The 15,406-nt window shown below is 46.2% G+C and overlaps 1 protein-coding gene across 24 annotated transcripts in view; it reads left to right on the forward strand.

Annotated features, from left to right (window-relative positions):
- Positions 1–15,406, forward strand: part of ank1a (ankyrin 1, erythrocytic a) — a 121,114-nt gene that overhangs the window by 101,279 nt on the left and 4,429 nt on the right. For 13 of the 24 annotated variants that reach the window (XM_020052495.3, XM_020052496.3, XM_020052497.3 and 10 more), the window contains 4 exons: positions 6,584–7,256; positions 8,037–8,424; positions 12,242–12,325; positions 13,813–13,962. In XM_020052495.3, coding sequence (XP_019908054.2) covers positions 6,584–7,256; positions 8,037–8,424; positions 12,242–12,325; positions 13,813–13,962 — 1,295 coding nt within the window. The other 11 variants (XM_013136768.4, XM_020052510.3, XR_002197647.3 and 8 more) reach the window with 10 other exon arrangements.

The following is a 15,406-nucleotide window of genomic DNA, read 5'->3' on the forward strand; positions in this document are numbered from 1 at the left end:
TGTGTATGGTGTGGGTTTGGTGAGTGGGTATGGTGTTTATGGTGTCGGTATGGTGTGTGTGGTGTGGGTATGGTGTGTATGGTGTGGGTGTGGTGTGTGATGAGTGGGTATGGTGTGTATGGTGTGGGTATGGTGTGTGGTGAGTGGGTATGGTGTTTATGGTGTGGGTATGGTGTGTGTGGTGTGGGTACATGTTTGTTTTAGGTTAGTAATACATGACTGTGTGTGTATGATGCGTTGGTTAAATCTACTAGGTTCTGTTGATGCCAAATATCAATTTAATAACATCTGTATACAAGAAATATGTTATTACACTGCACCACTACTGTCTTATACCTGTATTATTTGATTGCATCCTATAAAGTATAGGTTTTGGTTGTTGATAATGTTAATCTTTGTCCAAGATGATATTATTCAACCACAATATGCGTAGCCACAGCAGTCCTATGTGAAATCAGTGCCAAATAATATGCGTCTCGATTTCAACTCATTTCCATACATGAATCCAGTCTCCAGTCTCTCCTTCAAGCATGCTACACTAGTTAGCTTTCCAACCAGGGAACACTTCTTAAACTTGGGCTCCTTTTCCACATGGTTTATTCTTTTACACATGCATATACATCCAGTTGACTCCAGTTTCACCCCTGGACCGGTGTAAAAAAACCCTGCAGTGGACTGACCATCACTGGCGTACTAAGGCCTGTCTCCTGGGTCTTCCTGCTGCCCAGTGTCTCATGTGTCATCTCAGCAGGTTGGCAGGTCCCCGCAGTGCAAACTGGAGCAATAACTGGCCATGTAACTAATGCATAGGTACGACCATGACGGACAAAGGGACAAACGGGAGATGCCTAGTCAGATCACAGCTGCAGTGAGTCTGATATCTGACACCTGTACAGCCTGCCTCCTAAAGCTCTCTACTCTGAAACCGTCTGTGTGCGTGTCAGTCTGTCTCTGCCTGTCTGTCTGCCTGTCTGTCTGCCAATCTGCCTGTCTGACAGGGTGGTCAATACCAACCTAACCTCCAGACGTGGTATTGTGTTTTTATTACAGCGATAATGATTTTCAAGAGTGCTGTGATTTATCTTTTGGAATTGTGACTAGTCTTATGAACAGGCCTGTGTCCGCCTTCTCAGAGAGGGGAGGTCAAAGTACAGGGCATGTTACAGTATCAAGTCAGTGTGCAGGATCACCACTGTGTTGGTGACTCTTGGTAACCTTCACTATCAAAGGAATTGTGCTCCCAAAACTCTCTGTGTCACAAGCCTGGATCCTGTCACTTCCTGGTTAATCTGGAGGTGATGCAAGCAGCACTGTCAGCTACAGTATCTACAGAAAAGACAAGGTTGGTTTTACTAGCCTTTAGATATTATAGAGAAACCCCATTCTGACTGTGTCTTTCAGCGGACATGTCCCAGTTTTTTCCTTCTTGTCATCTTATTTGGCCCTTAGGAGTTCCTTTTCTTCACTCTGGTGTTTGAAGTGTCAGACGCAAAATACGCCACCCAGTAAAATCTATTAAATACGTTTCCTAAAACTAGAGAGGTTGACTCCAGCCTGTGTGCATGGGGTCATATTATGAGTCTCTGAACCGGGGGTTGTTCGGTGCATTGTTTGTCCTTCTGGGCCCCCGTACGTGTTCCCTTTGACTCTCTGTCCCCTCTCTCTTTGTGTTTCTCCGGATATGTCATCTGCAGCCCAGCCGCCCTACTCTTCTTCCTTCTCACTCCTCCTCTTCGACTTCTGAACTCTTGCCCTCTGACCTCATGTTGACCTCTGGCCCTCATTGTTATTTTGATGACCAGTTTTGAGCATTTTTAATGAAATTTAATTTTTGTACTCTTGAAAATTCCACCTTTATAACCGTCTGCTCTGTGACCAGTCCCCCACACAGTGTGTTCTTAGCACGGCTCAACACCGGGAGGGGGGAGGTGTCCTCTATCTTTCTTTCTTTTTCTCTCTGACCTTTCTGCTCTCACTCTTTTTCTTTTTTTCTTAATCATCTGTAATGTTTCTCTGTCTATCTCTTAGTCCTGTCCCTGGTCTCTCCATCTCTTTTAGTCCTGTCTCTGGTCCCTCTCTTTTAGTCCTTTCCCCTGTCTCTCTATCTTTTTTAGTCCAGTCCTCTGTGTCTCTGTCTTTTAGTCCAGTCCCCTGTGTCTCTCTGTCTTTTAGTCCTGTCCCCTGTCTCTATCTCTTTTAGTCCAGTCCCCTGTCTCTATCTCTTTTAGTCCAGTCCCCTGTGTCTCTCTGTCTTTTAGTCCTGTCCCCTGTGTCTCTCTGTCTTTTAGTCCTGTCCCCTGTCTCTATCTCTTTTAGTCCCGTCTCCTGTCTCTATCTCTTTTAGTCCAGTCCCCTGTCTCTTTCTCTTTTAGTCCCGTCCCCTGTCTCTATGTCTTTTAGTCCCGTCTCCTGTCTCTATCTCTTTTAGTCCAGTCCCCTGTCTCTATCTCTTTTAGTCCTGTCCCCTGTCTCTATCTCTTTTAGTCCAGTCCCCTGTCTCTATCTCTTTTAGTCCTGTCCCCTGTCTCTATCTCTTTTAGTCCCGTCCCCTGTCTCTATCTCTTTTAGTCCAGTCCCCTGTCTCTTTCTCTTTTAGTCCCGTCCCCTGTCTCTATGTCTTTTAGTCCCGTCTCCTGTCTCTATCTCTTTTAGTCCAGTCCCCTGTCTCTATCTCTTTTAGTCCTGTCCCCTGTCTCTATCTCTTTTAGTCCAGTCCCCTGTCTCTATCTCTTTTAGTCCTGTCCCCTGTCTCTATCTCTTTTAGTCCCGTCCACTGTCTCTATCTCTTTTAGTGCTGTCCACTGTCTCTACCTCTTTTTCTTTCTACCTGTCCTACATTCCCTTTCTAAGTCCTCCTGCCTGTCTGCATGAAAGCCAGTCTCATCTCCCACCTATATGCTTGCCTGGAAGCATAAGAACGAGGATGCGGCAGCAGTGGCCTGTGGGAGATATAGTCTGGGACCTGGGCATGCCTCTGCACCTTGTAGCAGCTTTCATAACAGACTGATATTGAACGGTATGCATGCTGGTAATGCCTTGACTCTTTAGCCTGCCTGTTCAGATCCTCTACAATATATGACTCGCAGTGGAGGCTAAAAAAGGTCCAAAGCCTTTTTTTAAACTGTAAATTGTTACTGCGTGTGTGTGTGCGTGTGCGTGTGTGTGTTTGTCTCTTGTGTGTTTACACCAGTCCAGTATCTGGGGATGTATTATCAATATCCCTTTTCTGTGAAATGCCTCCTATTTAAAGTGGAGTGTTTATGTGATTCTTCCTTCCAATCTCTTTGTTCCATGTGTGTTGGTGTGTCTCTATACATATCTGTGAGTATTTCTGTGTGTTTCGGTGTGTCTTTGTGTGGTTGTGTCTCTCTCTCTTTCTCCTTGTGTCTTTGAGCTTCAGACAGTCTTCATGTCTTCATGTTACAGTGTGTCATTTTACCTCAAGGGTCAGGCCACCATGTTAATTTTTTCTTGCTCCTCTTCTCTTCATGTCATTCTTTTCTCTGTGGGACCTGGGAGCTTTACTTACTCAAACATATCACAAGCAGATCTGCCCTAAAGGCAAAAATGTATGTTAATGTCAGTCATTTTACTAAGGTTAACACCCACCCCTAACCTTAACCCTTATCAAACACTAAACTTAACTGTTTGCTGATTTTATTCAGTTTAGTGTTGTTGTTTTTTTACACATTTGGGTTAACCATATACATTCCTTTATGGCTGATCAACCTTCAGTAAATGTTTAAGTAAAAGTCCTTGGTCCACCTCAGCATATAACTGATCAGAGGAATGCCACCACACACACAGACACGAGCAGTGTGGACTGACATCCTGACTAGGGGAGTTCCACACTAACCCACACATTATTATATATATATTATAGTATTGAACATAATCGGAGTGTACAGCTGGAAGACTTAAAAGTTGGAAGGTAAATAATTGTACTTACAGGGGTTTATGCATACCATATTAAATCATACTTATAGAGTGCTCCACTGATATACTGTAGATAAAGATATTTAACTTTTGGCCGATATGAACACAGCCTCCCCTGAGTAGGGGGTTATCCTGATAGGTCAAGGAGGCTAGCTGGTTTCATCAATATCCCCTCCACATTCAGCGTAACTCACTGCTGACAATGAATCATGTTGCACCTATCTCTCTACACATACCCTTCTTATAAATGTTCTTACACTTGCTCGCTTGCTTATTACATTTACACCCAAACACACCCCCCGTCTCGTCTCCTTCTTCCTAACTACCCTCTACCCTCCTCCCTGGCTCCCTTCTGTAATCTCTGACTAGGTACATGTTTTGGCCCACGCTAATATGTAATCAATTCCAATTCTACCACTGGTCAGTCAAAATAAAATGGTGCCATTTGTCTACAATCTTGTCTATCTATTCATACTTCATGAGTTTATTTGTCTGATTCAAACTACCTTTAGGTTACTTTTGCTCGTATCTATACATATACAGTATACATTACAGTATACATCACGGTATACATTATTGGTAGTGGATTTGAAGGATGGTAAAGTAGCTGGTGTCTGACATCTGTTGCCATCTTTGGTTACAATAAAACACCAGGTCTACACTCTTCTTTCTGTTAATCCTTATGGATGTTTGAAGGGTGAATCAGCAGTTTAAACAAAAAAAAAAGTTGATTATCCCCCCCATGAGCAAGTTATACATTCAATTTTTTAACAATCAATTAATAAATATTATTAATTAATACATCAATAAATGCATGAAAGCAAGTCGACATTGCCCCTTTCACAGAAAACATAGAAGGTTCAACAACAGAAAGTTGCTTTGATCTTGACCAATTAAAAAAATATATATATTTTGCTATCTCACATAATTTCTGCTACAGTAGCAATTAAATTAATTTCTATTGAAATAGGAGGCTGTGTGAGAGTTGAGAGAGTACGGACTCAGAGAGCAGCGTTGGAAGCGTCCTGTTATTCAGAGGGTGTCTGTCATGATAGCTGGGTCTGTATCGGTTCCAGATGATAGTTCCACTGTTCAAAGAGATCTCACCATGCTTACCGTGTCAGGCTGTTTCATGTTCAAAAGCCAAAACACTCTACTTGCTACTAGACAAGAGGTGTTGATTTTACAAATAGAGTTGTTGCAGTGATTTCACTCAATGGTTGATGGTCGTATGAATCAAATTCTTAGATCTTCTGCAGCTTCTGGTTTCCATAACAGTGTCATCGTATATGTAGCTGTTTACATCCTTAGTTGTGCATTGTTACATAAGTGGAGGCAGAACAGAAACATACTCATCCATATCCAGCCTTGGTAAAAACATGTTCCTGTTAACAATGGTAATGTATAATCTGGGGGAAAAGCTTTTTAAAATCCCCTGGATGGTAAGTAGAGACCATGAAGATTAGTCATGTGCCTTTGTGGACTTGAAACATGTTTTTACCTGATTATCTATGAGCAGGTTTATGTTCCATCTTCACAAATGTGCAACTAGGGATGTTGACTAGCAATTATCTGTTGATACCGAGAGGGATTCCATTCATTAATTGCAACAGAAGCTGGGTTTTCTGGTGACATGAAATGGGGTTTGAGCATCTCTGCTTGCTGTAAGTGATTAGAAATTAACCTGAATATAACAAAGTGTGTGATGTGAGTGTGTGTGTGTGTACACTACCATCCAGAATCATTGGAAACCTTGGTGAAGAAGAGCAAAAAAAATATATGAGAAAATGTCATCGTTGTTTATCAGCTTGGACTCAAAATATGAGAGAAATCTGACATTGAATTGAGGTAAAGTTGTTCAAATTAATAGAAAGTTAATAAAATATGATGGTTTTTATTTTGAGGTTGATAAAGAACAATGACAGCATTTTTTGATCATCTTTATCAAGGTAGCAGATAATTGTGGAGGGCCGTATTTCTAGTGTGTTGGTATGTTTTGTCATGTCATTTGTTTTCTATGTTTTTTACTGTAATGTCCGCTGGTGGCTGGATGGATAAGAAAGTTAAAGAGCCAAAGAACGAGATTGCTTGCCAGCATGCTCTTCAGCCTGACTATAATATTTACCTTGCCTGGTATGTGTGAGGGTGTGCGCGTGCGTGCGAATGAGTGTGTGCCTTTGTTGCGTATGGACGTTTGTATGGCATGTGTATAAGTGTGTGTCCCAGGCGGACAGGTGTGTGTCCCAGCCCCAGGTTGGTTGGGGGCGGAGGCAGCAACTCCTGTCCCTTCCCCTGCAGGAAGCAGAGCTCAGCAGTAGCAGCCACCAGCGGGCCTCCTGGTCCCTAGCCATGGCTGTCTCCTGCTGCCTCCGCTAATGCTCTCCCTCTCAGTGCTGTCTGATCTGGCTTGTCAACCCTCCCCACCCCAGAGCCCCCCCCCCCCCTTTCTCCTCTGCCCCTGTCTCTTGGTACATCTTCTTCAACTCCCACTGTCTGCCCCCCCCCTCCCCCGGGTTCCCTGTGCCACCTTCCCCCTGGCTGCTCCTGAGCAGGGGCAAACCCACCCAAGGTCCCTCCCAGTGCTGGCAGGGCGTGGTGGGGGGGCGAGGCAAGCCGTGTCAGTGTGCCTCTCTCTGTGTCGCTCCAGGTTACGGGCTAATGCAGGAGGAGCTGCTCTCCCCTGCCTCCATGCAGTACAGCCTGCCCTCCCCGCTGGGCAACGAGCCCTACTGGCAAGAGGTCTCCAGTATGGAGTGTGCTCCAATGGCGCCCACAGAGGAGGACACCCTCATGGAGATGTCAGACGTGCAGGTGTGGCCCTCAGGCAACAGCCCCTCCCTAGTGGCCGTGGAGGACTCCTCGCTGGAGTGCAGCAATGCAGACGACTCGGAGGGGCTGCTGGGGCTGCCGTATGGGAGCCTGGGCCGGCCCGGCAGTGGGGCCAGCGGAGGGGGGCTGAGTGGCTCCATGGAGCTGGTGGAGGACAACTCAGAGATGGGGGCTGTTGACTCGTTCAGCACTGCCACCCCCGCCACCCCGGCCTCGTTCAGTACCGCCACCCCTTCTTCGTTCGGAGGTGCCGTCGCCACCGGCGGTTCGGTCAGCAGTGTTAATGGGCTGGATCAAGGGTCAAAGGTCGTGAGGTCAGAGGCAGCTGCGGTCGAAGGCAACTTGGCAGGTGGAGATGGAGTTGGAGGAGGAGGAGGAGGGACAGGCTCAGAGGAAGAGCTTTCTCTTGTTGCAGGACAACAGCAGAGGGTGTACGCCCGGCTGAGCGAGTCGCCCGGTCTGAGCCGCGTAGCTGATCGTAATGGAGACAGGTGAGTGTGTTCTCAGACTGCAGTCAGTCTGCAGCTTAGCTGGACAGCACACTGGCCAGATGGGAGAGTCCAGACACGCCCCTCTGACATACCTCACTGGTCAGCCAGGATAGTCCAGACACGCCCCTCTGACACACCTCACTGGTCAGCCAGGATAGTCCAGACACGCCCCTCTGACTCACCTCACTGGTCAGCCAGGATAGTCCAGACACGCCCCTCTGACTCACCTCACTGGTCAGCCAGGATAGTCCAGACATGCCCCTCTGACACACCTCACTGATCAGCCAGGATAGTCCAGACACGCCCCTCTGATACACCTGATTACGTCAGCCAGGATATTCCAGACCCGCCCCTCTGACACACATCACTGGGCACCCAGGATAGTCCAGACCCGCCCCTCTGACACACATCACTGGGCAGCCAGGATAGTCCAGACACGCCCCTCTGACACACCTCACTGGTCAGCCAGGATAGTCCAGACACGCCCCTCTGACACACCTCACTGGTCAGCCAGGATAGTCCAGACACGCCCCTCTGATACACCTGATTGGGTCAGCCAGGATAGTCCAGACACACGCCCTTCTGATACACCTCTCTGGTCAGCCAGGATAGTCCAGACACACGCCCCTCTGATACACATCACTGGTCAGCCAGGATAGTCCAGAGCATCCTAACATTGAGTTTTAGTAATATATCATCTATGAAGCATCTAAAGACTACTAGGGCCAGCTCTGATTTCTGATACCCAATCCTATCCTAACTCGTCCTCTGCCTCTGTAGGTCCAGTAGAGGTAGTGGAGGTAGTGGAGGTAGCGGAGGTAGTGCAGGAAGTGGCGGAGGAGGCTCTTTCCTGTCCTACCTGCAGGAGCAGTCGGGCCCTGGCTGGCAGCCCGTCAAGGACCACACTCAGGCATGGGTGGGCACACAGACCGCCAAACCCAGGCAGGCCATGGACTCTATGATGTCATCGGTGCGCGCGGCCATGGACGTGGACACCAGCCAGTCTCGTGTGTCCCAGGAGGCCTTGCTACAGCCAGTACGAGACATGGGGCACTCTGAGATCTTGCGCGGCCACTTCAGGGGCACCCAGCCGTTTGAGAAGGGCCTGGGCTTCCCCCACAGGGTGCCAGATGTGCGGCCCTGGGAAGATGTACACCTCAGGGGGCAGGTGAGTGGAGACACATCCAATAAGCTTAGCTATCACAGCATTATGCTAAACAACACGTGACATAACTGGTGTAGGACCCTGGCCCAAGTCAGCATAGGTACGTTTTGACATGGTTACTGATGGTAAGGCAACACTGATTGTTGGCAGCTGTAGTACATTAAGAATGGACTGGTGTCTGTTAGTAAGAGGCTGTTGATTGTAATGCCAGGATTGGGGCTTTGTACCGGAGAAATAATACGTTCGACAATGTGTGTTCTCACCATGGTCACTCTGGATCAGAGCATCAGATAAATGACTTAATTGGATATGATCCAGCTGATCGGTCAATGCTTTACAGTAGGACTGACCGCCGTCCAAACAAACTCAATGACAGAATTATTTATGGTACTGTAATCCCACTCTGATTCTCCCCTTTCCTCTTTCACACACACACACCTACACACACATACAAAAACACTGACACACACGCACACACTCAAACCAACAGACACACACACACACACCAACGTACACACACACACCGACACACACATACACCATGCCCAAGAAGGGCACAAACAACCAGTTAAGCCAAATATAGACACCCTGTCACTGGATCCCCAATCCCACCCCATCACACGTGTCCTCCAGCCTGAGCAGAATACCCAAAAGGCCATGCCAGAGGACAGAGGGTCTGCTACAGTCTTTGTGGGCTACCCCTGGGAATGACTGCCAAGGTGTTGGTACAGTAAACACAAGGGGAAGACAAGCATGTGGATGTCTGGAAACAGTCTTTCTGGATTTCCATTATTGTGGAAGTGAAATTAGTCGGAAACTACTACAGAATAATATTAATGTTCAGTATGGAACCCGTTCTTTACATGTCATTGGACGTGCCAATGGAAGTGCCTGGCTGGTTGTACCTGAGTTAACCATAGAGGTTAGAGACCATGTCTCTCATGGTTCCTCTCAGTCTTCCAGAGCAGAGCAGCCAGAGTTATTTAAAGACTATGGATCACATGGCTGGGAGAGAGAGAGAGAGAGAGAGAGAGAGAGAGAGAGAGAGAGAGAGATAGAGGGGGCGAGGGAGGGAGCAGAAGGCTGAAGAGAGAGAGAGGATAGGAAATAGAAGCCTCCCAACGTTGCAGTCATCTGGATTTTAGGACATGGGCCAGTCATTCTACTGAGCAGCTGACAGACAGAGACGGAACCGGCGCTGGTGGAGTAGAGCTTAACTCACAGAGATAGAAGGAGAAGGGCGGGCCCTGTTAAGAGAAGACCTGAGGGTTGTTGCCTTGGACTGACTGGCAGAAGTAGTGGTGGATGTGTGTGTCTGTGTAGTGTGTGTAGTGGATTGCTCGGTTGCTTTGAGAAGTTGTCGAGGTAGAAGCTTGGAGGGACAGTTATGTGGGCCCTGGTGACCGAGCTCCTCTTCAGCTTTGTGCTGCTGGCCTTTCTGGTGATCAGCTGTCAGAATGTCCTACATATAGCCAGCGGATCCCTGCGCTCCGTGCTAACTTACGTGCACGTTGCAGTAGACCGTGAGCTGGGCGAGGTCGAGGGTGTGGCCGATGAAGAGGAGAATGTCACCACACGGGTGGTCCGTCGAACTGTCATCCTCAAGGTACCCATAGCAACAGTAATGGACTAGTAATGGACAACATGATAAAAGAGTCTAGTCTAGTGTGTGTATAGTGTATGTCTATTCGAGACATACACTTTTTTGGTTTAATTGTATAGAGCAAACTTTACATTTGGGGTTAGGGTCAGAGTTTAGATAGAAGTTAGGGTAAGGTTAAGGGTTAGTGTAGGATTTTCCCGAGGGCAATCAACTTTGATGTCTGCATTTGGATAGCTAAGTAAACGTGTGTGTGTGTGTGTGTGTGTGTGGGTGTATCCATGTCTCAAAGTGATTTAAGGCTGTGAACTGTTGGTCAAGGCTGAAGCAAATCTCTCGTTTTAACAAATGTATTTCTAACAATGCTATTTCTCTACGGTCCAACTCTGATTGGTTAGCGATAATCCAATCGGTAATTTAGAAAATAACTAATTTTGACTTTGCATACTCAACTGCAATAGTTGAGTATAGGAGAAGATGTTTAAAGGAAGAAAACAAAAACATTGTTCCACAGTTGTGACACTTTAAAAGCTTTACACAAGTGCTTCCCAATCCTTGTCCTGGAAGACCCATGTGCGTGAGTGGTAGGGAAAAACCAATAATGTGCACCCCCTGGGGTTTCCCAGGACCAGGATTGGGAAACACTGCTTTAGACAAACAGGCCTTATAAGTAATGTTCTGGCTTTAAATGGCTCGACCTGTGTCATCTAATTGTAAGTGTTTTAACCTGTGAGATCCGTCTATAAACTCCCTGTAATAAGGTCTACAATTCTCTAACACCCCGTTGATCTATATTCCCCCCCCTCCCCCAAGCCCTCCCCTGGTCTTAACACTTTTAATAACTCCCACACTGCATGCCTGTAGGGCTTGTGGGGATAGGGTGGCTTTGTCTCCAGCCATGTGGCTAGCTGCCTAACATGGTGTCCTTTAGTTTGACGGTGAGACCTTTTGATGTACAGGCATTTCTTGTGTCATTAGAATTGATAGCTGCATTATCATGAACCTCATCAGCTGTGATTATGTACTACTGCTAACATCACCACGGTGTCATTAGGGATCCTCTGAACATATCTCTCTATATAGCTCTGCCCCCCCCTCCTTCTCGCTCTCTCTTTGTCTCTTGCCCTGTCTGTTTTGGGGAGTGGGGTAGGTGGCTAAACTTTTAGCCTCGAGGGGCTATTTAAAGTGTTCTACATTCCAGGACCCTTTTCGTTCCGTTTGCTGACTCCTCGTATTCTCTGTAAGTCCAATTCATGTTCACAAACTTGTGAGAAAAGTAGTTGGCCAAGCTAGTGTTTGGTTCAAATTTTTTGCTGTAGTATTGCTTACAATACTGGTACAGTACATGGGCTTGGTTAGCCCCCTTAATATAGTAATGTGTGTTGTTGATTACTTTATCAGCAGGTGTACCTGGTATTTCAGTATACAATGTATCACTCAAATTTAAAAGCATTGCAGAAATTACTCATGTATCTTATATTACTATGCAATCCAAACAAAACAAAATACATTCTATTCTCTAGGACTCATAACTTATATGACCTTGAAATGACTACCATTTCAGAATAGCCATGAGGTCCAACAGAGGGCTGTGCAATTGACCAGAACCATCCAGGGTTGGGGAGGTTAGCACTTAAATTGGGCGGGATTGCCATGTCGCGCTGTTGTTCCTGTGAGTCAAATCAAGTACAGGGAGTGCATTCTTTCCAGCGCATAAGAATTCTGGTGTAAACTGCCTGGTTGAGCGACCAGCATGTGGAGAACCAGAGCAGCATCCAATGCTTTCAAAGACACGTATTTCAATATTGACTTTCTTTAATTCACTGGAGATGCTGTGTTGAAGCATAGCCTTATTTAATAATTGGGGAGAAGAACTTGGTAAAAAGGAAAAAGAAAACTAAAATGAGTAACCTGGACCAATAATTTTCTTCTCTTCTTATAAGTAAAATTCTAAGTAATGCTGCCTTTAAGTTGTATGTAGAAATAGAATAAATTGCAAAGTGAGCTCAGGCATGAATGCTTTATTCACACATACCTGCTTTTGATGTATGTTTGTGTGCTTGCTTCATCTTTTTCTTTTCTGTTTGTGTTGGTGTGCATGTTACATTTCGGTATAGATGGCACCCTTGTAAAATAGAACATATTATCATTGTTTTTCCTTAAAACAAATAAATGTCAATTTATAAAATCCAATAAATATGTTATCCATCTTTCCCTTAGGGTGATGAGACCGATGATCTCCCTGGGGAACAAGTGAGTGAGGAGCAATTTACAGACCAACACGGAAACATTGTCACCAAGAAGGTCAGATATCTATCCCAGCCTGCCTCTGTGTACTCCACAACCTGCCCTATTCAGCAGTCCCCCTGTTCCTATTCATGTTCAAATCACTACACCCATCCTCATCAAATGATTATTTCACTGATAATCAGGAACCATCACAATCCTCATCTTGCCTTCATAGAAAGGTTTTGGCTCACAAATGTTATAATGATGCAGTTGATTGGATACATGTAGCCAAGGCAGATGTTATAATGATGGGGTTGATAGGACACATGTAGCCAAGGGAGATGTCATTATGATCAGGTTGATAGGACACATGTAGCCAAGGGAGATGTCATTATGATCAGGTTGATAGGACACATGTAGCCAAGGGAGATGTCATTATGATCAGGTTGATAGGACACATGTTGTCAGGACAGATGTTATAATGATCAGGTTGAAAGGACACATGTTGTCAGGACAGATGTTATAATGATCAGGTTGAAAGGACACATGTTGTCAGGACAGATGTTATAATGATTAGGTTGATAGGACACATGTAGCCAAGGCAAATGTTATAATAATAAGATTGATAGGACACATTTAGCCAAGGCAGATGTTATAATGATGAGATTGATAGGACACATGTAGCCAAGGGAGATGTTATACTGATGAGGTTGATAGGACACATGTTGCCAGGACAGATGTTATAATGATGTGGTTGGTAGGACACATGTAGCCAAGACAGATGTTATTATGATGAGGTTGATAGGACACATGTAGCTAAGGCAGATAATATAATGATGAGGTTGGTAGGACACATATAGCCAAGGCAGATGTTATAATGATGAGGTTGGTAGGACACATGTAGCCAGGACAGATGTTATGATTAACATTGTTTCTTTATTTTGAGCGACAGATACACAGATACATTAATATTGGGAGGTGAACCTCATTCCTTTCCTCCTGCCTCGTCTTTCTCTTATTCTGTTCCAGGTCAATTTGACTTTAAATGTGTTTTCCAGTAGCTGAGAATTTCCTTTTTCATATGCGTTCATTATGGTCTGAGTTAATAATGAGTTAAATATGTGGAGACAAATGTTTGAATATTGATAATTTCATGATATTTCACACATCCTTGTGATTATGCAGATCTTTACTGCATAGAAGAATATTTGTCTCTAGCAAAAAGATACAAGGTCATGGTCAAAGTGAAAACCAGCATAGTTGGAACATTCATGTGTAGAGAGTGGCTTGGTTCACAGTTCAGAAGTTATGGACAATGTTTGCTGTAAAATGCAGGTCAATTGGATATGGACCATCATGTATTACCTATTTTGGTACTGGTCTAGTTTCTTTTACAAGTTTGAGACCTAACCAGGACGGCTCATGTTGGAAAAATGACAAAACATAAAGCACATGAAGTTGACCTGGAACATAAGGGGAGGTTGACATCTTTCCCAGCAGCCATTCACATCTTCCTCCCATCCTCCTCTCTGTCCCTCCCCTACGGTGTGTGTGTTGTTCAGACTGTGAGGAAGGTGGTGCGCAGAGGAAAGGGCTCAGGTGAAGAGGGGGGTCAGGAGCAGGCAGTCAGCATGGAGGGCTCTCTGCAGGATGCTCATGAGCTGGATGAAGAGGCGGAGCATTTCATGAATTACGCCGTCCTGAGCAGCAAGGTGGGCAAACGACCTGCATCAGCCAGTCTACTGTACCAGGAACTGAGACTCTTAACAGATTCAGCTAATCTACTGTACCAGGAACTGAGACTCTTAACAGATTCAGCCAGTCTACTGTACCAGGGACTGTTTGAATCTGTTCAAAGTCACTAATCTGACATTGGAAGAGTAGGGACATCTCAACTAACATGGACTGAGACTTGACCATACAGAGCCCATCCGGGCCACAGTTGATGACTAGGTTGTAGCTGTAGAGTAGACAATAGTGGGCCACACCTGCGCTGTGGTTTGTAAATGTGGGTGGGGGGTGTTCTTTAGACCAACCCACTCCCTGGGGACCCCCAGCCGTCGCGGTATTTGAACTACTCCTGAGCTACCAGACCTGATTCAACTCGTCTCCTCAAGCCCTTGATTAGTGAATCTGCAGTGCTAGTTCAGGGCTAAGCTGTGGAACGTCTGGGGATCCCCACAGAGTGAGTTGAGACCCACTGCTTTAGATCAAGCTGTGTTATAATCCCCAAGCTACAGAACAGACTGTGTGATTGCTGCCCTCCCTCATGGCCTCCCCATGCTGACATGCGTTCACCTCAAAAAGTCATACCTCCATTATGTCCACCTGCTCTTTCCTGCATGGAGGCCCTACCAAGTAGGCCACTACTACATCCTGCCCTGATAACCCACACTGTCTCTCTGCATTGCCTGAAGCAACAAACAATGCTCAGCGGTTTCACAACAACAGCCAGTCTGCTCTGTCCCTCAGCCAGTCCAAAGAGACTGAATGTATCTAGCTCTGCAGTTTGCTGTAATGTACTGCTGGCCTTTGTGTCCCCTTCAGTAACCTACATTGACTCTCTCTGTGTGTCTGTCTTTTCTGCCTTCCTTCATTCAAAGTCCCTGGTCCCTTAACTGTGATAGCGTGCTGCATCGCTGTCCTCCAACCTGGAGTACTCTATTCCATGCCAATGTTTCTGACGCTTCTCCCTTCTCTGTTTTCCTGTGTCTCTTTCCCATCCCAACCCATCTTTCCCGGCTTGGTCTCTCTCCTCTTCTTGTCCTCCCCTCAACTCTCTCTCTTTCCTTACCTCAACTGTCACGATGGACCTCTTTCCTCTCCGTTATGTCCACCCCCTCTTTCTCTTCCACCTCACCCTTCACTCACTTCTAACTCCCCCTCTTCTCTCCTTCACCTGTCTCTGTCCCCTCCTCTTCCCACGCTCCTCTTGTTCGCGTGTTCACCCCCGTCTCTTGCCCCACCGCCTTGCTCTCCGCACCCTCCACCCCCAACCCCCCCCCCCACCCCCCCTCCCCACCCCGATGTAGCCGGATATTGTGGATGTGAAGAAGGGTGCTCAGATAGTGAAATGTGCCAGTCTGCGGAGAGTAAAGCCCTGAGGGAGCTATGCAGACAGGGTGTGAGAGGGACGCGTCCCAGCAGGTACGGGAC

This window comes from Esox lucius, chromosome 13, assembly GCF_011004845.1.
Source record: "Esox lucius isolate fEsoLuc1 chromosome 13, fEsoLuc1.pri, whole genome shotgun sequence".
Lineage (NCBI taxonomy): Eukaryota > Metazoa > Chordata > Actinopteri > Esociformes > Esocidae > Esox > Esox lucius.